General features: G+C 46.8%; 1 protein-coding gene across 1 annotated transcript; it reads right to left on the bottom strand.

Moving 5' to 3' along the window:
• EDEM1 (ER degradation enhancing alpha-mannosidase like protein 1) lies at positions 1–24957 on the bottom strand. Its single transcript, XM_032867453.1, has 12 exons — positions 24314–24957; positions 18094–18166; positions 15092–15195; positions 13630–13801; positions 12456–12639; positions 10476–10650; positions 8605–8725; positions 7970–8140; positions 6073–6146; positions 5124–5220; positions 2864–3067; positions 1–120 (listed from the first exon to the last, which is right to left on the bottom strand). The coding sequence occupies exons 1-12, from the start codon at positions 24832–24834 to the stop codon at positions 31–33; spliced, it is 1986 nt and encodes a 661-aa protein (XP_032723344.1). The 5' UTR covers positions 24835–24957; the 3' UTR covers positions 1–30.
• Positions 24958–25759: the final 802 nt, after the last annotated feature.

Here is a 25759-nt window from a genome sequence, read left to right as displayed (position 1 = left end):
CAGTTTCAGCGGAGGCCGCACAGAGGAGGGTCATATCAAGCCAACCATCTGGTCAATCTGCCGCATGTAGACGCTCTTTAAGGGGAGCGAGTATCTCCTCTCATCAGGAACACGATTGCACTAGGAAGAAAAAAAGCCAGGGGGGAAAATGTACTCTGAGTTAAAAATCCAAGTATTACTTGCTAAGAGAATAAACTGCGGTTTCTCCACTGGGCACTGCAGGAGGCTCAGCAGCATCCCTGGCCTCTCCCGTAGGTGCCCCCTCACCCCCACTCCCCTAGTCGTGACAAGCAAGATTGCCTCCTCACATTGCTCAATGTTCTTTGAGGAGGAAACCACCCCCAGCTGGGGGACGTCATTCAATACCTTCACTTCAGGGGAAGAAACGGAGACTCAGGGAGGCTAAAAGATATTCACCCAAGGGGAGAGTGACCAGGACGAAAAACTCATCCCTTGGGTCCTTATCCTAGTCCCCCCAGAATTTCAGAAACACCTGAGCTATTTGAAAATACAGCTGGCTGGGGCACCTGGATGGCTCAGATCGGTTAAGCATCTGCCTTCGGCCCAGATAGTGATTCCCAGAGTCTGGGATCAAGCCCCACGTCGGACTCCCTGCTCAGCGGGGAGCCTGCTTCTCCCTCTTCCTCTGCCCTTCCCCCACTTGTGCCTCTCTCTCTCTCTCTCTCTCTCACTCAAATAAATAAAGAAAAATCTTAAAAAAAAGAATGAAAATATAGCTGGACTTTGAACAATGGCGGGGTTGGTGCAGTTGAAAGCCCACATACTGCTTGTGACTCCCTCAGAACTACTGACGGCCTACTGCTGACTGGAAGCCATACCAAGAACATCAACAGTCGGTTAACTTGAATTTTGTATGCTGCATGTATTAGACAATATATTCTTACAATGGAGTCGGTTAGAGGGAATAGTGTTACTAAGAAAATCATAAGGAAGAGAAAATGCATTTACAGGACTCCAATGTATTTATCAAAAAACACCTGCATGCACATCAGACCTGCATTGCTCAAGCGTCAACTGCACTGTGGTTTTTCCTGAGTTTAGAGTTCTTCCCATGCACAGCTAAAACCTAAATGCTTCACAGAGCTTTCTTGTTTTAAGGAAAAGCCCCTTTCCCCGCTCAAAGGAGATGCAAGTTTGAGAACCAAAAGTGTTTATCTGCCAACAGTTTCCACATACACTCATGACACGCTTGCCCCCAAAGACACAGGTTCCCACTGCTCGGCCCCACTACTGAACTCACTAGGCCCCGCTCCTCCTCCTCATGAGATCAAGTCCAACAGGTCCTTCAGCTCATCCCAAACGCTGCCCAGCCATGCACTTGGAGGTCTGGTCTTGCTGCCTGAACAGCCCTTCCTGGAAGCTCCCCCCATTGCTCACAGATCTTCTGAAAAGCGACCTCTGCAATGAAGCCCTCGGTACTCTCCAGGGCAGATCAGCTACGCCCTCCTCCATGCTTAGGCAGCTCTTCACGCAGCGCCTCACTGCTGAACACCCGGGGAGGAGCCAGTCTCCCCATGAGACCCCTCGGATGGACCCACATCACCAGAGCCAGGCACAGGATCAGGTCTAAGAGGAGTGTCTCCTTGCAGTCTGGCTCCTGGCTCCAACATATGACCAGAGGCTCTCTGTGCCTCCCTTTCTCCACATGTAAAATGAGACCAAAGGCACCTACCCTCCCGGGGCCTCTGTGAGACACTGACGCATATGACTGGTTGGAAAAGGGGCCTGGGCTATGGAAGGCGTTATACACAACAGTTATTACTCTTTCTTTCCCCCTCTCTCCCTTCCTTTTCCTTCTCAGTTAGGCTGTGTTCACCTAGTCTACACTACATGGCCTTAATGGAGATTTGGGGGACCGATTCTGCTCTGGTCTGTCAACGTAGTTCACAGACTTGATGGTAAAGACCGTCAATGGGACACTGAAGGTCAAATGCTGAAGCACAGCCCAGGACCAAGGGGTGTCCCCTAACCAAGGCAGTTTGGAAGGAGGTGGTAGGAATCCTCACAACAGAGGCTTTTTCTGAGCAGAGAGGTGCCATCCAATGCATGTGGGATAACCCGGTTTGATATTTCAATTGACACAGGGTCTCCTTCCCCATCCTCACTTCCAAACCATCCTGACTCAAATCAATACAACTACCTAGGACTCCTACCAGAAACTCCAGGACTTGTTTCTAAATCTTTCCCAGATTATCAGGGATTATCAGGATGGTTGAGACATGCTCAGTGAAACCCTGCTTTAAATGAAACTGAATTCTTCTGTACTTCCAAGAGCATTTCATTAAAAATCTCAATGACTGATGACTGCTCTTTCTCCCTCTCCTGCTGGTGGGTGATTTGGCTGGATCTCTTCCATCTGTCCATCCAGATCCACTCTCTGCCCTCCCCCATCCTTCTCTGGCCCCAGGGGTCAACTTAATAGAGTATACCAAAAGGGTCTCTGTGGCCCCTGACTTCTGGAAAGCATCGCCAAAGAGAAGCTCCCACAAAGAAGAGGGCAGAAGGATGGTTAAGTCTTTACTCTGCTGGCTCCCTTCTTGCAAGCTCACTGGAGCCAGCTCAGAGCAAGGCTTCTGCCAGGAACCCCCCACTCTTGCATGCCTCTGCCCACCCATGTTCCTGTGACCACGAACTGCTGCAGTGAGGATGGACAGTGGCGCTGCTCCCGTGGGTCCCCACACCCTGACGATACCCACGTGAATGGTCCTTTGTGAAACTCTTCTCCAGTGATGCAGTCTAAGTGTGCCACTGATTTTCTAGCAGGGACTTTGGATGAAAAGTTTGCATTATTTTTCTCCTCCTCCACATGCCAACCCCCCACCCCCTGGAGAAAGCAACTTACGTTGGAGCTGGAGTTGATGACTTTTAACTCGGGTGACTTAGGCCTGTGCACAGACTTCCCTTCTTGGTCCTGCCCTCCGTCTTCAGAAAAGAATTCCTTCCAGGGTGATTCCCGAAGATGTTTATCCACAGATACAATGTGTCCCTCAGTTGTAAACATGTATTTGGTTCCAGACTTGTGGACTGGATTCTCCTCATCAAATAACTAGTAAGGGGAAAAAAAAAAAAAAAAAAAACATAAAAGGAAAGGAAATAAAAAGGAAATAAAATTAAAGGAAAAAAAAAAAAGAAAATGAAAAAGATACAACTGGTAGGTCTAGGAATTTTGGAACAAACTCAGTCAAATGTATCCCAGACTACTCAGGGAGTAGAATTTGCCAGGTCCTCAAGCTTTTGAGCGACAAATGGGTGAAAAGGTGATTCCCAACTCTGGATGCAAACCAGAATCACCAGTTTTGTTTAAATCCAAATGCCTGAGTTTCCCCGATCCCATCTCACCCTGCTCAGACTTAAACATTCAGAAATCCCAGGGCTGAGACCCAAACTTGCATAGTCTACAAAAGCTCTCTCGATGACCCCCATGTGCTCCCCTGAGAGTTCTGGCACTAGAGTTCTAGAACCACCCCACTTCACACACGTAGGCTCCATACTAGAAAATGCTGGAAGGGAGGAAGCAGATCCTTCATCCTTCTCCACATCCCAGGGCCTGGCACAGAGCAGACACCTGTGCCATCATCCCACTGATTCCTGTCAGGACATAGGACAGGCTCCGAGGACAGAGGGCAGTGCTTTCCTTCAACAGGAGGAATGTGGCAGGAGCATCCAGAAAGAACATCTAACTGAATATAGGACAGGTCAGTGGGGGGAAAAGGCAGGTGTCTAGTAAATGTTAAATGAGTTAACATTTAGAACAGAAATCTCAGTGATGGAAGAAACCTCAGTCACCTGAAGTACTGTACAGATGAGGAAAAATGAGACTCGCCACACCTTGTCTGTGTTTCCACAGCTAACAGGGGAAGAATGTGGCAGGCCTACATTTTCTGGCCCCAGACCCTACGTTCTTTCCTCTAGAACTGCCTAGAAGGTCTCCTTCATTTGCTCTAGAATTCGCCCTGCGAACATCGCAGGCACCACGGGCTGCTGTATGGGATGCATGCAGGACTCCTGACAGCCTGCAGCAACCAGCCTGCACACCCCTCCCCACCAGCAAAGCACTGAGAGGGAGGCCTAGGCCCCCACAGGGATCTGATGGCAGGCCAGCCACCTTCCCATGGGTGTGCCTCCCCTGCAGTCTCCTGTGAAAAGTCACACCACTTTACACTGGTGATTCCAAACCCTGGCTTTACAGAAGCACAAGCCACTTGCCAGAATTACAGACTCTTGAGCCCACTTCTGAAGATCTGTTTCAAGAGGGCTGTAATTTTAACAAGGGCCCTAGGGTGATTCTGATCCAGCTGGCCCCTGGACCTGGGAACTGGGGACCTCAATAACAGCCTGTCACTACTGCTCTACTCCCTTTGAGTCTCAGCCTCCACACTGCTTTCCCAGCAGGAAGCCCTGCCCCTCTGCACCTTGAGGAAGCATTCTGCTGTACACAGCCATGCTGAGTACAGCCGCAGAGAAGGTGGGAGAGTAGCTGCATGCACAAGCCACAGAGACCGTGTGTGCACGCTGCGGAGCAGGGGAGTGGAAAGGGCACTGCAGGAGTCAAGACCAGGACTGAAGCCTCAGCTCTGCCCTACAGTCACCCAGAAAATCCAGGCAAGTCACCTGACATCTCCATATAGACAGCAGCTCCCAGAAGGGGAAGAACAAATGTTGACAAATGATCCCTTCAAGGTTTCCTCCAGCGCCCACGACTCTGTCTCTCTCCACACACCTGAGAGCCAATGGGCTGGGGTCTCGGCCCAACTCACAATCATCAGAAGATCCAGGAGTTGAAGACACTGCTCTCTTCCTCAGAGACTCCTTCCCCGACTACCACAACTCATGTGCGCGGCTCCTCTAGGAACCATGACCAGGACTTCATACCAGTTGTAATCTGAAGTTCCTTTGTTTACTTGTCAATGCCTCCCCAACAACATTAGAAACCACTGCAGACGAGAGCACTGCGCTCTTGTTTTGAGAGTACTGTGTCCCTGGGCCAGCACATGTCCAGCACAGAGCCGTGCCTAGTGAATACATACTAGGTGGAAGACCAAATGAATGTGTGCTCCGAGCACTAATAACCGTTTCTTGGGTTAACCTTCGAACACACATACCAGATACAGGTATTTACAGGTCTCACTGAGAAAGAAGCTCTCCATCCGGTCCTCTTTGGATTTGTCTATGACGTGATGCAACGTTGCATAACCACACCTATAAAACAAGTTTCCAGTTAGTCCTGTCTCTGCTCCTTCCTATCTGCTTACTAATTTAAGAAGTGGAAATAGTCTATTAATAGAATAATCACCAAATTATCAAATGCTATATGAAAAACAAATTAGGTTAGTTTTAAGAGCTATCCTTTTTCAGCCTAGACTATTTGCAAATTTATGAAAAAGTGGTTTGGCTGCTACATCAACAGGTTAATTATACGGGAAAGAAGAGGGCACTGGTGGAGGATATTTGCCAAGTACTTAACATGACACCAAGAAAATGATTGGCAACAAATTCAGAACTAATTGAAATTTTCTGTCCTACTATCTGTAGAATTGACTTAACATTGGCTAGCCTAAAATACTATTTTGTAAGAAAAAAAGATATACTGCTAGGCGAAAAAAAGTCACAAAATTGAAATACATATGTATAAACACATATTATATATAAAAATATATGAAAATGATCATAAGTATATAAACTTAAATGTTGACTATTGATTGTGGCTCTCTACACATGAAGATTACAATGATAATACTCTACCTCCATACTTCTTCTGTACTCCCTAAACTTTCTAGTACATGTATTATTTGTACAACTAGGAAGAATAAGTTACTTAAAAAGGACATACACAGTCTGCTGGAACCTTAGAGGAAAAAAAAGGTGAAAAAAAAAAGCAATTCCCACTGTAACGGACCAGTCCTGCTACACAAAAAGTAAGCAATTTCCCTGCAGAATTAATATTAATGATCTGTTCTATAAATTAAAGTGCAAAATAGAGTACTTCCCCGGAACAACTGAAAATAAATCAAAAGTGGCCAACAGAAAAAGGAAGGAACTTAGAAAACTAACTTGACTTTTGTGTACTTTTCCAGACTCTGCAGAATATCCATTCCTACATGGAGGTAGAAGGGATTCTTGGTTGCCTAGAGAGAACATGAGAGAATGTGATCCAGCAAGGGCCTGGAAAACATGCCATCAACAAACATCACGGTGACTGCAGGACTCTCCTGAGGAGGTGAGTCACTGGCCAAAGGCAGGCACAACGCCTAGCTCACGTTACCTTGAAGGGTCACAAATGGTAAAGAACAACGGTGTTCAGTTGGTTCCTGTCAAAGTACCTGTACCACCTGTTTAACCATGACCAGGGCTGAGACAATCCGCTCCGGGGTAGAACAACATTGTGCTCTGGCTCTCTTGATCCCCGCCATGATCCAAAATGAAATAATGTCTCACTGATGGTACCACATATGAGAACAAATCTCGTTTCTCTCTTGCCTCAGAACTCTCTATAAACTCAAGATGCAGACCCAAGGATGCAGGACTTGGCCCCCATTCCACTTACAGCCTTTTGAGGAAAAGCGAAGAGGAACAGGAAGATTTTCAAACAGGAGGCCCCCACACTTTGCTCTCCAACTGCCCTACGAACTCAGTCCTTAGGGTTGCTTACTCAGCTGTCACATGCTCTTGCATGGTTTCACTAGGACACCAATTCTCTGAGAAGACGAGACCGGTACCCCACCAAAAGTCTAAAAGCTGGGGGTCATCCTGAATTCCCACCTAGTGCCCGCCTGCAGCAGCAAATGCCAGCTCCTGCGTCTGAGGATAGCGGGCTGTGTGGGCAGAGAGCACAGGGCGTGGCATCCGAAGGCGGAGATGGGAAGCCCAAGGGTTCTCCCACTTCTACGAAAATAGTGGGAGGAAGAAGCTGAAAATAGGAAAGAAGAAGGGACAGAAATGAAAAGGTACAAACGCAAAGGCAACAGACTTAAGCTTAAGAGGAGGGCTCAGGCAGCACCAGCCATGGCGTCCCTGGAGCGCGGAGCCGGGCTATCCACCCAGCTCGAAGAAGCAAACTCGGAGGCTATCTGTGCCCTCTTCCGAGAGGTTATCTCAAACTCAGGAGGTCTCTCTTTACACGTGAGGCCTAGGACCCATTTCGTGGGATTTCTCCCTTTTTCATCTAGAAGCAAATGGCATGATTCAGTGTCAATTTTTTCTTTACTAAATCAAAACCGCAATACTAAGCCTACTATGAGGATGCCTAACAATGAGCATCTTCTTGTGCGGGCCGGCCCCCTACAGGCGTCTGTCTCAGGTCTACCGAGGTGCACTGAAGGCCGGCTTTGCACAAAGCTGCTGTATCTGTGAACGGGGGCAGGCTCTCCGTGTGAATGGATGGCACACCCAGAGGCACAAATATCTACCTTCGACGGCGGGGGAGGCTTCACAGCTAGAGCAGCAATCCCTCTGGCATTATATTCCATGCAAAAATTAACACTATACATTTTTTTTAAGGCATTAAACAAAAACAGATATTCAGATGAATCCCAGATGATTTCCTTTACCCAGAAAAGGAATTCCTTTGGTCTGAATAATGATTACACAGATCAGGGTTCCACAGGGCATGAGGAGAGAGCCATATCTCAAAAAAGAGTTCTTTGGCCAAATAAATCTAGAAAACATGGAGTACTAAGTCTTCTTTCATGTTTAAGGATGTGAGAGAAAGGCCTATCGTCCAGGCAGAATGGGCTTTGCAGAACGTAAGGTTCAACAACTCCGTGTGTGACCGCAGACACTTCTCTGTCCTGTGGACCCAGGAATCACACTCAGTACCAACCAGCCTATGGTTAGGCGGCCCCCGTATTGGAGTCACTAGGAAATCCTCTAGTTCTATACCCATCGGCCAGTGTCCGCTAAACACCAACCGCTACAGGTCCTGCTGGCATTTAAACACAGAATCCAGTACCTGGTAGAGAAGATACGTGGACTCCACTAACTCAGGTCTCAGCGGGTAGAAGAGCACGTCGGGGGCCTGGAGCTGCCAGTTGTACCTCTCAGGGAGGGCCCCGTAGCGTTTCCAGATGGCATAGTAAAAGGCATGGAGGCAGATGGCATCTTCCACATCTCCTATCAGAACCTAAGAAGAAGACGCTTTTCTCAAGTGGCAACACGTGACACAAAGGCCCTGGGCTCTCCCTCTGTCCCCCGGTTCTTATCCGACCTGGCTGGAGACAAAACCAACCCAAAAGTAGCAACCCAGAAAAAAGGATGCCCTCCCTAACAGACCATCCATGCCAAACCTGTGCAAACTGCATAGGACAACAGGTTAACTGTACTTGGGAGCAAAGAATAAACAATAAGAGACAGATGATCCAAAAATCACGTACGGTTACTTTCAGCCTCGGTTTTGCACTTATTTAGTCTGGCTCTGTTCAAGATCGGGAGGACTCATCTCACAAACAGAATAATCAAGACATACTGCGCGGCTACCCTCCCAAATCCGGACGAGCCAGGGAACGCTCTGGTATCATAACAGAGAAGAGAACCACAGAAACCCTTGGCAATGACCGCGTTCTCCTGGCAAACACAGGTGCTGAGTACCTGCAGTCCGGGGAAGAAGGCCTGCAGAGAGTCGATCCAAGTGTTCATCAGCTGCCCGCTGAACATGTTCACGTTCACGTACAGCGGTGGGTCTCCTTCTCCTTCGTTACAGGCTTCCCGGCTAACGGGCCAAGCAGAGTGCGCAGAGGTGAGGAGGAGGCTCACTGACAGCCCTCCAGCCCTACTCCTCCCGCAGCCCCTGCTGCTTTAACCTCAGTGGCATCAACATGAACATTTTCTCCTGACTCATTCTTTTCAACCTTTGAAGAAAAACTGCCTCTACCTGTGGACACCAGACTCTAGCATAAGGTAAAAGAGAATAAAAGTTCTGAACTTAGCCGTTGTAACTGATCAGGGATTTCACTGTGTTTTGCCGAAAGCACTTGGACACTCTGGCTTACGAATACTGCCACATAATGGGTATCTAGCAGAGTCTTTGCTGGATTTGACCTGAGTGGAAAATCCTTGTTACTTCTACATTAAAAAAAAAAAAAAAAGGAGTCTCTTCCCTAATAAGGTTCTACACCAGGGGCCTGAAGGAATCCATCAAGATGCTTGGGGATTATAGGTTGGAACTTTAAAAAGCAAAAATGGGGGTTCCTGGATGACTCAGTCAGTTAAGGGTCTGCCTTTGGCTCGGGTCATGATCCTGGGGTCCTGGGATCCAGCCCCACACTGGGCTCCGTGCTCAGCTTCTCCCTCTCACTCTGCCACTTCCCATGTTTGAGCTCTCTCTCTCTGTCAAATAAATAAATAAATCTTAAAAACAAAATAAATAAATAAATAAAAAGCAAAAATGACTGAACCCCAGCCAAACGGCCTCTTACTGAAACACAGCATTCACAAAAGGGGTTCCTACAACAGCTAACCTAGAAATGGGTCTAAGAAAATTCCAACAAGCAGAAACTCGGTAGCTACCACCCACATTAGATATTTAATATACAAAAGCATACAAAGAAAGACCTAAGGAAATGAGGGGACATCAGGGTTAGAAGCCACTGTAGCTTTCAATGGCACTTCTCTCCTGCCCTCCTGATTGTACAACTGGGTAGTAACAAATTATGCTCTTTTAAACAATGGGGGTGGGGGGGGAGATGTGGTAATTGTCCTTTCTCTCATTAGGTATAAAGACCAATCCAAACAATTCTTTGGCAAGTAAAAGAACCAAAATAATCTCAGTAATGGTCCTGTATTACAGCTCTATCTGCCATTAAAGCCACAGTGGAACATAGGCACATGTCACTCCTCATGGCAGCCAGTCTCCCCCATGGCCGCCAGAGATCCTGGACTCTGGGCAGTCACAGAGGGCGTGACATGTAGAGCCTACTCCCACACCGTACCACAGCCCGTGTGTGGGACCTGCAGACCTGGGCAGAAGTGTTGGTTTGTCAATCCACACTTTGGTCATGAAAGCACCCTTTTGGCCTCTTTCTATCCCTCTTGTATCAGTCACTCTGGGGGAAGCCAGCTGCCATGACTTGCCTACAAAGACGGCCACATGGCAAGCAACTGAAGCCTGCCGACCACCACAGGAGTGAGCCAAGAAGTGGGTCCTCTGGCCCCAACCAAGCCTTGACACGGCTGTAGACCCTGCCAATAGCCTGGTGACACCCTTGTGAGACCCTAGGTTCACTCAGCAGCTCCTGACTTCCTGACCTTCAGAAACTGTGGGAGATACTGTTTGTTGTCTTAAGCCATTAAGTGCTGGGGTAATTTGCTATGCTGCAGTAGAAGGCTAATACAGGTCTTCACCCCCAAGTATCTGCCCTAGAACTAGGAAGTGGGAAGATGAGTGCAGACACCACAAGACGCTGTGGATTCAGGCTGAGAACACACCCTACTTGTTTTACGGGGCAAGAGAGGAGACACACCCTCTTCTTAAGTAGTTCTGAATACTCCTGTATGCAGCATTAAACATCTCGAGGTCTTCCTTTTCTCCAAAGAGAATATAAGATTTCAAAAGGTATTCATAGAAGGAGTCTAGGCCAGCGCCCAAGCCGCTCTGCTTTCCAACCCAGCGGCCCGTCTGAATGTTCACCACATTGCCTGCAAAAAACAAACAAAGCCTGTGGGGCCCCCGGTGTCTGGGGACAGCTCCTCCTCCAGGGTGCCCTCAAGTCTGGCCCCACCCCTCAACCCGCACCCTGGGCCTTGGCAGAAAAGAAGGAATGAACGTCTGGCCCTCACATTATTATCAGTCCCATCAGCGGCAGACAGCCAGGAAATCTTTCTCAATACACGGTGTTTAAACACTGGGAACAAAACTGGGGAAAACACTTGAGGCAAGAGAAAAGTAAATTTGTCATTTTGCCTTTCCAGATTAACAGTGCATTTCAAATGCCAAAGGAGTGTTCAAACCTTTGACTTTGTAATGCCATTCCTGGCAACTTATCCTTAATGAAAAAAGTGTTTTTTAAGAAAAAGTATTGTGTCATTCATCAAGAATTATGAACTGTATGATTTATATTATCTGTAAAATAGGGGAGGAAGAGAGAAATAATCCAAGTACCCAACACTAGAAGAGTTAATTAATGGACTCTATGTAGATTTTAAAGATGGTAGCTATGAAAACAAGGTAACAACTTGAAAAACCTGAACTGCCTAATGTAAGGCAGAATAAAAATGCTTATTTATAAGCTGAAAATATATAAACATTGCACATGCAGACCGAAAGGGCCAATGGGAAATTTAAAAGGTAATAATTTATGGTGATACTGGCAAACCATTTGGTGGTGGAGTGGCAATTTGAGCAACTTGTTTATTTTTATCATTGCTGCTAAACACAACAAATACGTACATACATTTAATAACTTAAGGAATAACCAAAAATCACATTATGGACGCCTGGCTGGCTCGGTCGGTAGAGTATGCAACTCTTGAGCTCAGGTTCAAGCCACAGGCTGGGCACAGAGTTTACTTTAAAAAAAAAAAAAAATTACTTTTAAAAAGCAATGATTCTCTAGGACAACTAATCAAGGTACTTTTCAACAACAAAAAAAAGTTTTCTAGGAGCACCTGGGTGGCTCAGTTGGTTAAGCATCTGCCTTTGGTTCAGGTCATGATCCTGGAGTCCTGGGATGGAGCCCCACATCGGGCTCCCTTCTCAACAGGGAGTCTGCTTTTCCCTCTCCCTCTGCCCCTCCCCCTTGCTCATGCTCTTGCTCTCTCTCAACTGAATAAATTAAAAAAAAAATTTTTTTTTAATTTTTCTCAGTGTAAGACAATTTAAAATAGTATCTTGAGTGAGCAAAAACCTAGTACTTATTAAAGATGGATGATGAGTACACAGGGATTCATTATTCATTATACTTTCTCCCTACTTCTGCAGATTTGAAATGTTGCATAATAATTTTTAATAACATCCTGACCAAACATTCTCAAGAGGAAAAAAAAATCCCACCTGATATAGGGTTAATCTGGCCTTTCAACCTACCACCACATGCCTAGACTTTTTTAAAGGAAAAAGCCACTCTACCAGTAACTCCAAATGCCTATATTTAGAGCCTTATATTGAAACAATATAATCTGCTTCAGAGGCAATTCTTTTTATAGCATTTCCATTAACAATTATTTTCAAGTGGAACGTGCCCAGGGATTCAAATCAAAAGGGAACCCTCAAACAGCAAAAACATTATTCTTTCCCATCAAACATTACAGCCTCACTCTAAGGAGAAAGTCCTACAGAGAAATTGGACATGGCAGACATGAAGGGCCATTCTCTCTGAGGTGTCCACTGTCAGGTTCAGAGGCACAGACAGAAGGAGTGGAGAGTGGGGAGAGCCCCAGAGAAGAGGAAAGGAAAGGGGGCCAGATGTACCCAGTCCCAATGGCCTGAGAAGGTGCCACCACACCTAATAATCCCGTATCATTGCTCCGCAGGTTCCAAAGGGCTTTCACAGCACGTCTGGCCACCCACTCAAATGTAGAATCCCCTAGGAGTCGGCTCAGAATCCCAAATTCCACCAGAAGGGAACCGGCACCCGCTGTACATGTTTCATTATTGCTGTCAGGAGGAACGCCTGTCTTTAGATTCACCTGGGGACAGGAAGAGACAAAGGATTTGGGGCAAGACTTGTGAGGAACCCTCAGGGCTAGAAGGCCAAGTCACAGCCACTAGCCTCAACTACTGAACCGAACTTACTGCAGAGTGACTCAGCTCACCGCCTTCCATATCACACCTGAGATAGACATGGGAGTTAAGCTTCAAAGACACAAGACAATCAGAACACCACAGCCTTCTTTTAATAAGAGCAAGTCTTAGGGGAATGGTTACAATACCATGCACTAACCCACTTCGTTCCAGCACTAGGCTCTGGCATCAGAAACAAAGGCCAGCTGTGGAATTCCCCTATCAATTTTAAGTGAGCTACTAGGAACTCAACTCTGCTCAGTGAACATAAACAAATCACAGACTGGCAGACAAGGGAGACAGGAAGAAGGTGACAGCCAGTTTCATCACTGAGGCTCTGTGGGCTGGCAACTCTCTGCTGGTTACCTAAAAGGCTGACTCAATTCCAAAGGGAGTTCTGAGCTCAGCAAATCTGAAGCCACAAAGATATAATTGCATTCCAGATCTTGCATTTAAATCAGCAGCTCACTGGCTGGGCTGGGCAGGCTTTTATTTGAAAGATCCATGTGAAGCACTCCCAGGAACATTTACCAGGATCCGACAGTACACATATGAGGGTCTTTGGGGGAAGGTACTCGAGTCAGAAATAAGACAAATTCCCCATCCTATTTGGTAGCAGAGGATATAAATGGCACATGCAGAAGAACTTCAGAATACTGAGCACAGGAACCTAAGTTCCTTAAAGGGAAGAATCAGGTATGTCAGCCTTATGCTTGGCACTCAGTAGGTGCTTGGTAAATGTTGAATGAATTAAAAAAACATACACATCACATTTAGGGACACTCCCAAGGACACAGCTTTCCTCTTTCACATCACTCCCCCCACCCCCCAAATAACTTAATCAAAAAAGAATTTTAATTCAGGAAGATGCTGTGATGTCCAACTGGTCTACCTACCCGAGGATAGGGGATCCCTGTCTTGGTGTTCTCAAAGGCCGGCAGGAGGCGCACAGCCAGGTCATGGGCCATGTGCAGTAATTCGTTATCATAATCCTTAATTGTCATGTCACCAAAGGGCTGCTTGGAGTCAGTTATTATTCTGTGGGCAGAAAGGAGGCTTCCTAGGACCCTAAAAGACAGGATGACAAGAACACAAAAACAATACAATCACGCTGCTTGTCAACGCATACAATCCAGTTCACACTGCAAGCAGCGGCCTCAAATCCCTTGAACTCACAGCTGCCTGGAATCGGATAGACTAAACTCAATGGCTTCTTGAAGTTCCTTCCAGCCCTGATAAATGACCAATTCTTGAGTAACCACATTACTGAAGCGGGGTGGGGAGGGGAGAGAGAACCCTTCACCTGAGGCCACCAAGAATAATCTCACTTAAAGTAATAACCAATGACCAGTAGTCTCAATCATCTCATTGGATGGGAGGGTACTAACCATTCTCAGAATAAGCATTACCTTTCAGTATTAATAAATGACTCTTGGTTTCTCTCACATGGGGAAAACACTTCACCATATCAGAAACGGAAAAGGGAAAGACAACAAATACTAAGTACCTTCCCTAGTTCAGGTTGCCACGCAGCTGAGAAATTCTCCACTCTGGTGAGGAGGCAAGGTGTGGAAAAGGAGAAAGCGAGGAGAAGGGAAAGACCCGCTCCGAGGCAGAAGGCCACCAGCTCTAGAGCCATGTCCCTACAGAGCCAGGAATCATGCACCACCCCAATGATCGCAAGCCGACTGTGATGTTTGTCAGTACAAATGTTTTCATAACTTAAATTTCAAATAAATGATACATCTGGAATGGTATGTAATAACACAATTTTCAAAAAGTCTAAATAGTAAATTTTAATATATCAACAATATATCAACCCAGAAAGGCAAGATACAAAACTGAGTATGGAACATATACCCAATACCTCGGTGGGGAATGGTGGGGAGAGGGGCGGTGGACAGAGAAGACGGCGGGCAGTGGGGGGAGGCGGGGGTAGAGAGAAGAGAGAGTGGCACACAAGGGGGAAATACACCTGAAGGATAAGCAGTGGTCTTCTGTGGGTGGTAGGTAAGATGGGAAACTCTCATTTCCTTCAGAAATGTGTAGGGGTTTTCCTAGGACACAGGAAGGAAATGAGACCCAACACCAAGTGACAGTGAAAATCTGCCTTAAAAGGACACCCGTCTCCCACCTCATTAACACTTGAGTCTTTTTTTTCAGCCCCCAATGTAATTACTTTGAAATGTCCATTGTTCCACTGTTAATAAAGCCCAAAAGGGAGAGGAAAAATGGACACAGCACCCATAAGGTCCCCCATGGACTCTACCTGGCCCTCACAGCTGGGAAAACCTCACAGGAATTTTGCTGCTCACACACACAAAAGAAGCCTTCAAGCCATTTCATGTACTATTTTACCTGATTGTGGCCTCAAAGACTTGGACGGTGGAATCTTTGTCAAATGAAACTGTGTCGATCACTAACTTGACTGCTTTCTGGAACTCAGATGAATTTCCCATTATCTTCAAAAAGAGGAACACAAACCATTACAATAGCTTGAAATGACACAGAGGGACCACATATCTAAATGTCTGTACACGGTTTTGCCACCCTTGGGAGGAGTGGAAACACAAAAGTTAGAAAAGCACAGTTATCTCTTAGAATATATTCCAGGACAGATGGCAAGCCCATTTCCTGCAACTCAAGACTCCTATCTCCAAATAGTCAAACTGTGAAATATTCCTCATGAATCATTAGTATCCCTCACCTTCCCACTAGACTCTCCCTCAAATTTCAGTCTGATCTGATTTAGGATGCAAGGCACTGGAGTTCCTAAAACTCTAGAAAAGAGTAAAAATAAATCCAAAAACCAAAGAAACAAAAATATAACTTCCCCTATGCTCCTCAAATAAATTGACAGCTTGGGTGCCAGGAGACCAAAACATCTGGAAAACCACTTGTTGCTGGTTATCCAGATGTCTAAACACTTTGAGAAATAGTAGCATTATCTCTTGAAGCGCAGCATAAAACCAGTGGCATTCAAAACAAATAAAACATACAAATAATCAGCTCCATGTCCTTTTTAAAGACTGATCTAAAATTATGATTCCTATTTTGGGTACATAAATATGATCTCATACTAAGCCGCTCTCTCCAATATGAAGTGCAAATTGGGAACAAAATTTTACAGATTAACTGAACCAGAATGCTTTCATTCTGTTCAAAAATTTAGGACGATCCGGGGACTTTAAGGACATCATAATGATACACACAAAGGAAAAGCAAATAATTTCAAGCAGACACTATTTCTTTCAAGTGTGCCTTATTTCTTAGTATTTCTTGGTCTGGCCCATAATTTCATCCCTCTCTTCATTGTTATTTTGCCATAAACATGCAGAGCAACTACAGACGTTTCTTTCCTGGCCTTTACTTCTTTCTTTTTAAAAGATTATGCAATAGTGTTACATGTTGCCACCAATGGTCAGGGGACTGCTATCTTCTGAACGTTTCCACAGCACATCTGTTAGAGCCTGTTTAAAATGTTAGCAAGAGAACAAGAAAACCTCAACTGAGGTAACACCTGAAAAACAAGCCTGAAGTGCTAGCACACTGAAGACCGGATATTCTACAATGAAAACCACAAAAAATGGCTTTGTTTCCTTACAGATGCTCACCAGCAACAATATCTGTTAGCAGCTGCAGAGGCTGATATGATCTCAGATCAAGTGGAGGATGGTCAAGGAAGCCAGCAATTTTCAATTACATATTCTAATTTCCCACTGTAGTCACACAGCTATAGACAGAGCAAGCAGGCTGTGAAATCATTCGCTCAGGCTTAAGAAAACCTGGACTGAACAAAAGAGTTAAATCGGTTTCTTTATTGCAGGACTTCTCAGAGCCTTTAAAATGCTAGTATACATTGTAGCTCTCCAATAATGGGAGAGGCATACAGAACTTCTCAAGGTTCGTTTGGGAATAGAATTCTTCTTTTAGGGGCTATACCCTTGGAAATGTTGTTGGGAAGTGCTGAATTTGTAGAAATTCATTTTCTGAACACATATTTGCACTCCTACTATACCTCAGACACCATTAGATGGAGAGTGCAGGGAATAATAGAGATGAGGTCTCTGTACTTAATGAGCATGGCGGAGGGATAAAAAGACACAATGAGGGCCAGAAAGAGAGGTCACGGATGAGAGGTGCTCCTTCATAATGTATATGAGCTCCAGAAGACTGTTTAAGTAACACATATAAGGCTGAGTCAGCCTCTGGGATCTTCAACAAGTTAACTCTAATTAGGCTGAGCAGACTTGCCTGGGCACATTGTGATCGCCGATGACAAATGACTGAAGTGGGCAGCAAGAACCACAGAAAGAGCAACTGGGCCACTAAAACGCTGTGCAACCACAGGCTGTCCAAATGAAAGCCGAGAGGCCCCGCAGACCTGGGCCAAGAGCGCATAGGGAGGTCGGTCGCTCAAGCTCCTTCCAAGGCCTCATGAGTCTTCCGCCAGCAAACTCCGGGGCAGCTCTAAAACTGACTTAGCTAGCACTACCCGCTTGCAACCCCTGACAGCTCTAAACTCTTCTCAGGGAAGTTAAAACAGACAAGGGTATGTTATTAAATACAGGATTCGGGCTCAACTATGGGAAGAATTCTCTCATGGTAAAGGCGTGCTGGACAATGAAGCGGAGCAAAGAGGTTGTGCGGTCACCCTCACGAAGGAGGATTTAACAGGCTATGCTGAAATACAGTCCCTTGGAAGCACAGTGCAAGGGGCAGATGGTGCACAGGGCACGCACAGTGTGATGGTAAGTACCATGCCACACTCGGTCCTTCATGGCTGTCCTGAGGTCTCCAGCTCCCCAGCCTTCAGGAGGGAAACCACGGGTCGCTGGGGGGAAAGGCAGCACCCGAATTGGCAGCCCCAGTGTGGACAAAACACAGAGTGGCATGCAGAAAGGAGTGTTTCTAGAGAAGGCCCTGCGTGGGGGCCAGGACCAGGGCTCGGACACACTCTTGGGGAGCACTAGTCAGATGCTATTCCAAGGACCCACTGACGTGGAGCTTGTCTTTTACTTCTCAGATCTTAACTACAGTAGCTGTCAACTTGAATGTAATGCTCTATTGATTCCTTTATAGAATAAATTAGTGGGAAACTGGGAGAAACATAGGCTACCCTCAAAAAATCATACTTTTTTCTCCACTTTTTTTAGGGGAATCACATCTCCACTCCTTTGACCTTGAATGCCTTTCTCGCCCTCACCATTAAGGTCATTAAAATAAACAATGGCTATCAAAGTTATGAATACATTTTGAGTACCAGGTTTCTTGGAATTCCCATCCCTGGTGGGAACTAGAGATAATCAACTCCAAAATATCTTAATTAGTGAGAAAAAAAAATAAGGCTAAAGACTTACTGCAAGTGTATCCAGTGCATCCACAAGAGTCAATGAGTAATTCCCCAGGACATCATTGATGTTCAGATTTGAACTGAAAAAGAAATACAATTAAAGAAAGGGGCTTTATTTCAAATGAGAAAAGGGACAATAAAATTAAACACCCATCAGAAACTAAAACTGTTGGACTCTTATTGATTCGGGGACAATTATATGTGGGTAAGTATGGCAGTGGTCCTATCTGCCACTATCACTATCTCCTAAGTGACCATTTCTAGAGCGTCTGCAAACAGACTCAAGTCATACAACAACAGAGACACACTGATGATGCTATTGTGGGAAGAACATGCAACAGGAAGTTGAGAGATGGTGAACCAGAGTCATGTGCCCTCCTTGACATACCGTTTTATCACCACAAGTCACCTCCCTGGCCAGTTTCAAAGAGATCTTATTTCAAAATTATTAGGAATGAAAAAAGAAAAACCCTGTCATGTGAACTGCCCACGACCCTTTATTTTTTAAGATTTTACTTATTTATTTGTTTGAGAGAGCGTGCACGAGCAGGGGGTAGGGCGAGAGGAAGAAGCAGGCTCTCTACTAAGCAGTACTCGATCTCAGGACCCTGAGATCATGACCAGAGCCAAAGGCAGACACTTAACCGACTGAGCCACCCAGATGCACCACCCCACCCCGACACTTTAATACAGAAACCAGCTCCTCCAGCAGGTTCCACACAAAAAGAACCAAATACCTTCCATGATGGCCTGATTACCACTCCCCTGTGCTTTGGCTGGGGGAGTATAATAACTTCTTGATCTCATTTTCTCATTCACAACTCAATCCAAGAATCCCCATCACCTCTACCAACTCTGAGGAGCTGAGCCAAGACAGGACTTCTCTGAGCTGGAGCTACACACACATTTCTGCCCACACCTCCTGCCCCCACAGTCCACACCAATTCCCCTTTCTGAAGCAATCTTAAGCCACCAACTTCAGGCCTACAGTGAGGGTAAAGCTCCCCAGTCACTCGGACAGCTCCTCATAATGCTAAAAAACAATGACGAGGATGAGAAATAGGTCGGGGAAGGGTGGGGATAGAGACATCATGCAGCTTGACAAATCCCCAGGACTTCCGTTATTCCACTGTCTCATTCCCACAAGGCCAGGAAGGAAATGGCAAAAGCCTGAAAAGATGTAAGTAAGGAAAGAAATAGGACACCTGTTTACTTTTATTGAAGACCAAAGTGAAAAGCCCTAGCTCTATCTTCAACAGCAGATTCGCTGAAATGATGGCACCTCCCAGCACAGTCCCAGACCACGGTAGCTAGTCCTTGAGTCACTCGAATGGGGCCTGGTCTCCCTCCCTCCGTTCGGGAGGGTCTGCTCTGCTCTCTGAAAGCGCACCCTCCCATGTGCCTGGGCCCGGCCGACGGCCACATCACAGCTGCTCGTACACGAGCCTTCCTGTTGCTTTGTTGTGTGCTGTAGTACCCCACTGAATCTAGGACAACGAACTCAGAGCTAAGGTAAATACATTGTTTGAAACAAGCTATAGAGAAGGGGCTATCTGGGAACCAGGATTATCTCGCCCCTTACAAGCCATCAGGCCAACACACTGCACGGCTGAAAACTGCACCGGCTTCTTCTATGTGTAGATTCTTCCTAAATGGAGTTATATAATTGCAAAAGGTCCCCTAAGGAGGAGAGCTGGGGGTTAAAATAAGCACTTCAAGGGCAGTGCCAGCCAGAAAGGATACAGGAAATGCCAAACGTTGGAGAAGGTCAGAGTAGACAGGGAGCTCCTCCTGCTCGATTCTGCCAACTCTAGAATATTCTGTTGGGTTTAAATATTTAACTGCTTTGCTCTGCGGCTCAGAAACAATGAGTGGTTCCCACGACCCACCTCATTAGAAAATGGCTCTCTCGCCACTTAGCATCCAAGCTGGACGATGTGTAAAATACCCCAACTGCCCTCTCCTGAGCTGTACCTCGTCTGGGCCAAGGTCACCCTCTCCATCTGCACAGGCCCATGGAAGGTAGTATGACTTTTGATTGCTGTACTCCTTCACATGATGTATAGTACTTTTCCTGCAGGCTATAACTAAAAAGGACCCAATTTTACAATACCTCTCGATACAGTGTCCAAGCAGTCACTCACAATGAACAGTTACAAGCAATGCTACGGTTAAAAAAAAAAAAAAAAAAAAAAATTGGAATAAGTGGGTGGGGTCCTTCTCTCCACTTAAGACAAATCCCCTGAAAAATCTAAGGTGTGCATTAAAGCACTTTTAATTATTTTCTACCAAGTAATTGCTATACAGTCTTTCAAAATGTACCAAAATAGAAAGAAGAAAAAAAAAGAGGGTGTGAAGGGAAATGCAGATTCCATAAAACCCTCTTGGCCTAACAGCACCATTATACTGTGATTCCATTTATGCCAGCCCACAATGTGGGTGTACGACTGTGGCCTTGCTCTCTGGAGATAGTCTTGATCGATGGCTAGCCTGACTTACCTGCTAAGTGCCTCAAGCCAAGAACTCAATCTTTCAGTATAAGGATAGGCCCACAAGTACACCTTTCCACATGACCAGCTGGCGGAACTACGATGACCCAGAATTAAACTCTCCACTTAATTTTACCATGTGTGACTGTTCATGACATTCACCCCAGTGTGCATTTGTAAGGTTCGTATCACTCCAAAACAGAGCTGGAAGAAACTACAACCTTTGACGGGCAATTTTTTCTTATGTAACTAAGAAAATCAAACATATGGTTAAAAAAAAAAAACAAAACAGTCTCCCACATAGACTTAACCTGTACCAGCTGTTCAGAAATCTACCTAGTGCTGGGCAGGCACAGAGGTAATATAAGAAACGGTCTCTGTGTCGAGGGATTGATAATCTGGGGAGACACGACAAAGGGAAAGGAAGGTGAATATACAAGAGCACTCAGTTCTCAAGTGATGTTGAAAGGTGGAACAGCAGCCCAAAGAACCAAAGAAAGGAACTGAAAGGAGAACCAAGTATAAAGTGAGAAAAATAGTCTTCAAAAGTTCAATGGCATCACAGAAAACGACTTAGGTCTGACTCTGAAGTGGGACAGGAGTTTAGAAAGAAGGAAGAATGCACAGGAAGCCATCTTATGCTAGGGGTGCCTAGGAATGGGTCAGTTTGGGGGCCAATATCAGTTGGGGTTGTGCACAGATTTGCTTTTTTACTTGAACAGCAATATGGCTGGGAGGAAGCAAAGAAGGATCACGTGCCCAAAGCCTGAACTACTGTTAGCATTCACAAGATTACAAAAAATAGAATATCCAAATTTATTTGAAGAAACTTGGAACCTCCAACCCAAATTGGGGATATGATAGTAACTGACTTTGCAAAGTAATCTATAACTGGGCCAAAAGATTTGCTATTTTAAAGTGTTCAGGTTTCATTTACTTCACGGTAACTTCACGGTAACTCCTCACACTACCTACAGTCAAAGAAGACAGGCAAGACAAGCCTCAAGCACATGTGACTAAAAAGAAAAGAGACACAGGTAGAACACCCATGGTTTGTTTCTGTACTTCCTACATAATATTCTAATGGTTATGTCACTCTATATTTTAAATATATCATTAGAATAAACTTGAGAACTATCATTAGAATACATTTGATTTTTTTAAATCTGAAAAATCTGGGGGCACTTGGGTGGCTCAGTCGGTTAAGCGTCTGCCTTCAGCTCAGGTCATGATCTCGGGGTCATGAGATGGAACCCATGTCAGGCACCCTGCTCAGCTCCTTCTCCTTCTGTGCTCTCTCACTCTCACTCTTGCTCTCCTTTAAGTAAATAAAATCTTTACCCCCCCCCCAAAAAATTAAAAAACTAAATAAAATAAAATCTGAGAAGTTTTTACTGTAAGTGATCTATCTTGGGGATGTAAACGTATCCTATTGTTTCAGAGCCAGAATGACAAAGCTCTGGTTCTAAACTTTTCCTTGAAAATACTGGTCTGAAAAAAGTTAAGCTAAAGAAAGGAGAGTAAAAAAATTAACCTTTCCACTCTTTTGGAAGCAGCCAGTGTGAGGGTCTACTCAGGGTCACCATAACCCCAGAGTTCTTTCACCTCCTCAAAGACATCAAAGGTTTACCAACTGAAAGGTTTATTAACCTCTGGGCACAACCCCTCCCAAATGCCACCCCTCAGTAGTTCAAACTCCCATCTTTCCAACAACCATTCAGCTGTCTCAAAGCAAGCTGACCTTAGTTTACCTGCACTGCCATTGTACAATCAAACCAAGACCCTCCTCAGCACACTTCATCCTGAAACAAAAGCCTATGCCACCCGGAACTACCACAGGGACCAGCAAGTTAATCAACTGCCACGTCACCTTGCTGGAGAGGGGCTCCAACTCTCCAAAGGATTTCTACGGTTCATTAAGAAAAGCATCAAAATGTCATCAACTCACTCTCCTGATCATGATATTCCCAACTGAAAGCGTTATCACAAGTCCTCATTAAACTGTTTTCCTTAGGTCCACACCATAAAAGGAAATCTGAGGAAGAAGTCTGTGAGAGAGAATAAGGGCACTTACTCAAAGTAACCTCTCCCGCCTTGTAATACCATGAGCATTAGGGGGAAAATACAAGTAAGATCCAAAATATGTACACACACTTGGTTTCAACTATGTAAAATATGTGTAGGCATATGGGTGGGAGCTGGCAGGAAAAATAAATTAAAAATAACTGTCTGACGGGGTTTTAGGCTTTTTTATTTTTTCAAATTTTAATCTTTTTTTTTTTCCTCCAACAACAAACAACAAAAAATGAGATCCAAAGAAAATACATAGGTATAAAGTCTGGTACATTTAAGGACTAACAATTAACTCATTAATTTCCTAATATCTGGAAAGGCCCCAGTAATTTTTATCAAATATTAATAAAAATTTTTCTCAAAAAAAAAAAACAAACTGAGAAAGTGTTTATATGCATAAAGCCCGATAAGGTGACACAAAAGAAGTAACTCATCAGTTTCCTACAATCTTTAAAAGGTCCAGTCCTTTGAAATAGCTTGGACTGTGCCCCTCGCTTCACTAAAACTGATGCTCCTCAAATTGTCATCTGAGATATGACTCTGTAGATAACCAAACCATTTTTAAAAATTCTTCAAGCCCCTTTAGTATATGGGCTTCCTTTTCAGAATTTAAGGACTGGACTCTTCCTTTTACCAGGTGAAGGAAGATACATCCCCCTAAAAGTCCAAAGGCACCCACAGAACCTGGGGTCAAGTCAATGCGCAGCCCAACTCCTCCACTCCCAACCACCCAGAGGAAGGTAGTCACCTATCTGGTCTAACAGGATCCATGGCAAAGCACACCCATTCCCTCCAGCTGGAAGGTCCTCAGCTGGGTATGCTGTCCTCTTGGACTCTGATGTCAACAGGGGTGACCCTGGAAGCTTGACCTCCAAAGGCTGGTGGGAGGGGAGGACTGGCTGACCTTACTGGACAGTCCAGCCACCAGAGTGGAGGAATTTATGGAACAGATAAAGGTGACAAGCAATGCAGTGGCCAAAGAATCAAACCCTGAGTATCAAGACCCCAAATCTGAGCTAGATAGCCTCTGTCTCTCAATCTCCATCCCCCCCACCCCCCTTTCCTGTAAGTTCCCTTAGCCTAAGTAGCAGCCCCTGTAAATGAAGGACAAAGGTTGTAACCCTGCTCTGCCTCCCGATCACTGGCTGGCTTTGGAGAAGTCCTTTCCGGGAACCAACTCCTGAATTTTTATATGGGGATGGGTGGAAGGGAGATGGAAGGCTTGTTTTGAAAGCTGCGTTTACAAGGGATTTCGTTTTGATTATATACATGTTCATCTGAAGAAGGGGTTGTTGAAGATGAGAATCTAAAGCCTCCGAAGCTAACCCCTGGTACTGCTACCGTCCCTTCCGGTCTCTGAGCCTCAGTTTCCCCATCTGTAAAAGAGACTGCGTTGGACAGCTGTCCTGTAACTCAGAAATCCCGAGAGAATCAAGAAAGAGGACAGCCACCGGCCCATCCACAACCCCCGCCCAAGCCCAGGGGGACCCCCCGGGGGAAGTGTCAGGGCCAAAGCACTGAGCGGGAAGGTGTGGCTCCAGGCCCCCAAATGCCTTGGCATCCCTTGGGGGACCCGGAGGTCAGAAGGCTGCACCCTGACCGGGAGGACGGAAGGAAGCGCGTGGGGCGCGCGGCCCGGGCGTCGGGCCAGCGCCTACTACTCACGGGTCCCCGCGGTCAGGCCCTCGGCCGCGGCAGTGGATGGGGTTGAGCTCGTCCTGGGGAAAGGCGTGCGCCATGTAGTTGTCGTAGCCGAAGACGAACATGCCCCGCGCCAGGTCGCGCATCTGGGCGCGCAGCTGCGGCGGGAAGGCGCCGCTGTAGCGCTTCTCGTACTCGTCCCGGCCGCGGCCCCGGCCACCCAGCACGTAGCCCCAGTGGGCCGGCCCGCACACTCCCGGCTCCGGCCGCCGCGGAGCCCGCCGCCGTCCCGCCGCCGCCGCCCCAGGGACGGGCGGCTGCAGCCACGACGGCCCCGACGGCCCCCCGGGCGGCCCGGGCTGGCCGGCGGGCCCCAAGGCAGGAGACTCGGGGCCGTCGGGGGCCCTCAGGCGCTGGAAGCCGAAGCTGAGCGGAAAACGCTGGTAGAAGCCCATGCTGGGCCCCAGCCCGAAGACGAGCCACAGCACTCCATGGAGGCCAAGCCGGAGGAGCACCAGCCCCAGGACGAGCGCTCGCCATTGCATGGTCGCGCGGGCGCCGCGGGCATTATTTTAAAGCGCGGGGGACCTCCCCCGCGGACCACCGCACCCCACACCCGCCCCGTAGCCCCGCTCACTTCCCCTTTAAGGAACTCCCCCGTGACGCACCAGGAACTAGCCCATTGTCCCCCACCCCCAGTCCCTCGGGCCGCCCGGCCAGGCCCCGCGTTCGCCCGCCCAGTCGCCCGGGATTGGCCCCGGCCCGGCCCAACCTCGTGGGGGCGCGGCCGGGGACTCCCTCCCGCGCCATAGGCTGCCCGGACTTCCGCAGCGCCGCGAGGCCCCGCCCCATCTCCCGCCCCGCCCTCGGGCCCCCGCCCCATCATCGCCCCGCCCCCTGGGCGGTCGGAGTCCAGATGGGCTGGCGTGGCGAGTAAGGGCCGCTGGGGCTACTGGCGAGGAAACTTCCAGCCAATGGGAGCGCGGCACGGGAGCACCACAGGGACGCCGGACAGAGACGTGGCCCCCAACCAGCGGTCTTCGGGTAGAGCGTGTCTCCCTCCTAGCCGGGACCGGAGAAAGCCACTCCAGCTCTAGGTTAGGGATGTGCCAGTTAAAAGACGTAAGGAAGGGCGCCTGGGTGGCTCAGTGGGTTAAGCCGCTGCCTTCAGCTCAGGTCATGATCTCGGGGTCCTGGGATCGAGTCCCGAATCGGGCTCTCTGCTCAGCGGGGAGCCTGCTTCCCTCTCTCTCTGCCTGCCTCTTCATCTGCTTGTGATCTCTCTGTCAAATAAATAAATAAAATCTTTAAAAAAAATTTGTATAAATACAGCCTCCTCTCGCCCTCTCTTCTCCTTCTGGTATACTCTTTAATCTTAAAAAAAAAAAAAAAAAAAAAGACGTAAGGAAAAGGAGCTACTTTTGCATTGCAAGGGCAGGGTTTTTAACAGGACCGTCGTTTACGGTGGGA

The sequence above is a fragment of the Lontra canadensis genome, unplaced genomic scaffold, assembly GCF_010015895.1.
Source record: "Lontra canadensis isolate GAN:19392208 unplaced genomic scaffold, GSC_riverotter_1.0 scaffold34, whole genome shotgun sequence".
In the NCBI taxonomy this organism is placed as follows: domain Eukaryota; kingdom Metazoa; phylum Chordata; class Mammalia; order Carnivora; family Mustelidae; genus Lontra; species Lontra canadensis.
Note: the sequence above shows the minus strand (reverse complement) of the source record. Positions and strands in the feature narration are given on the sequence as shown.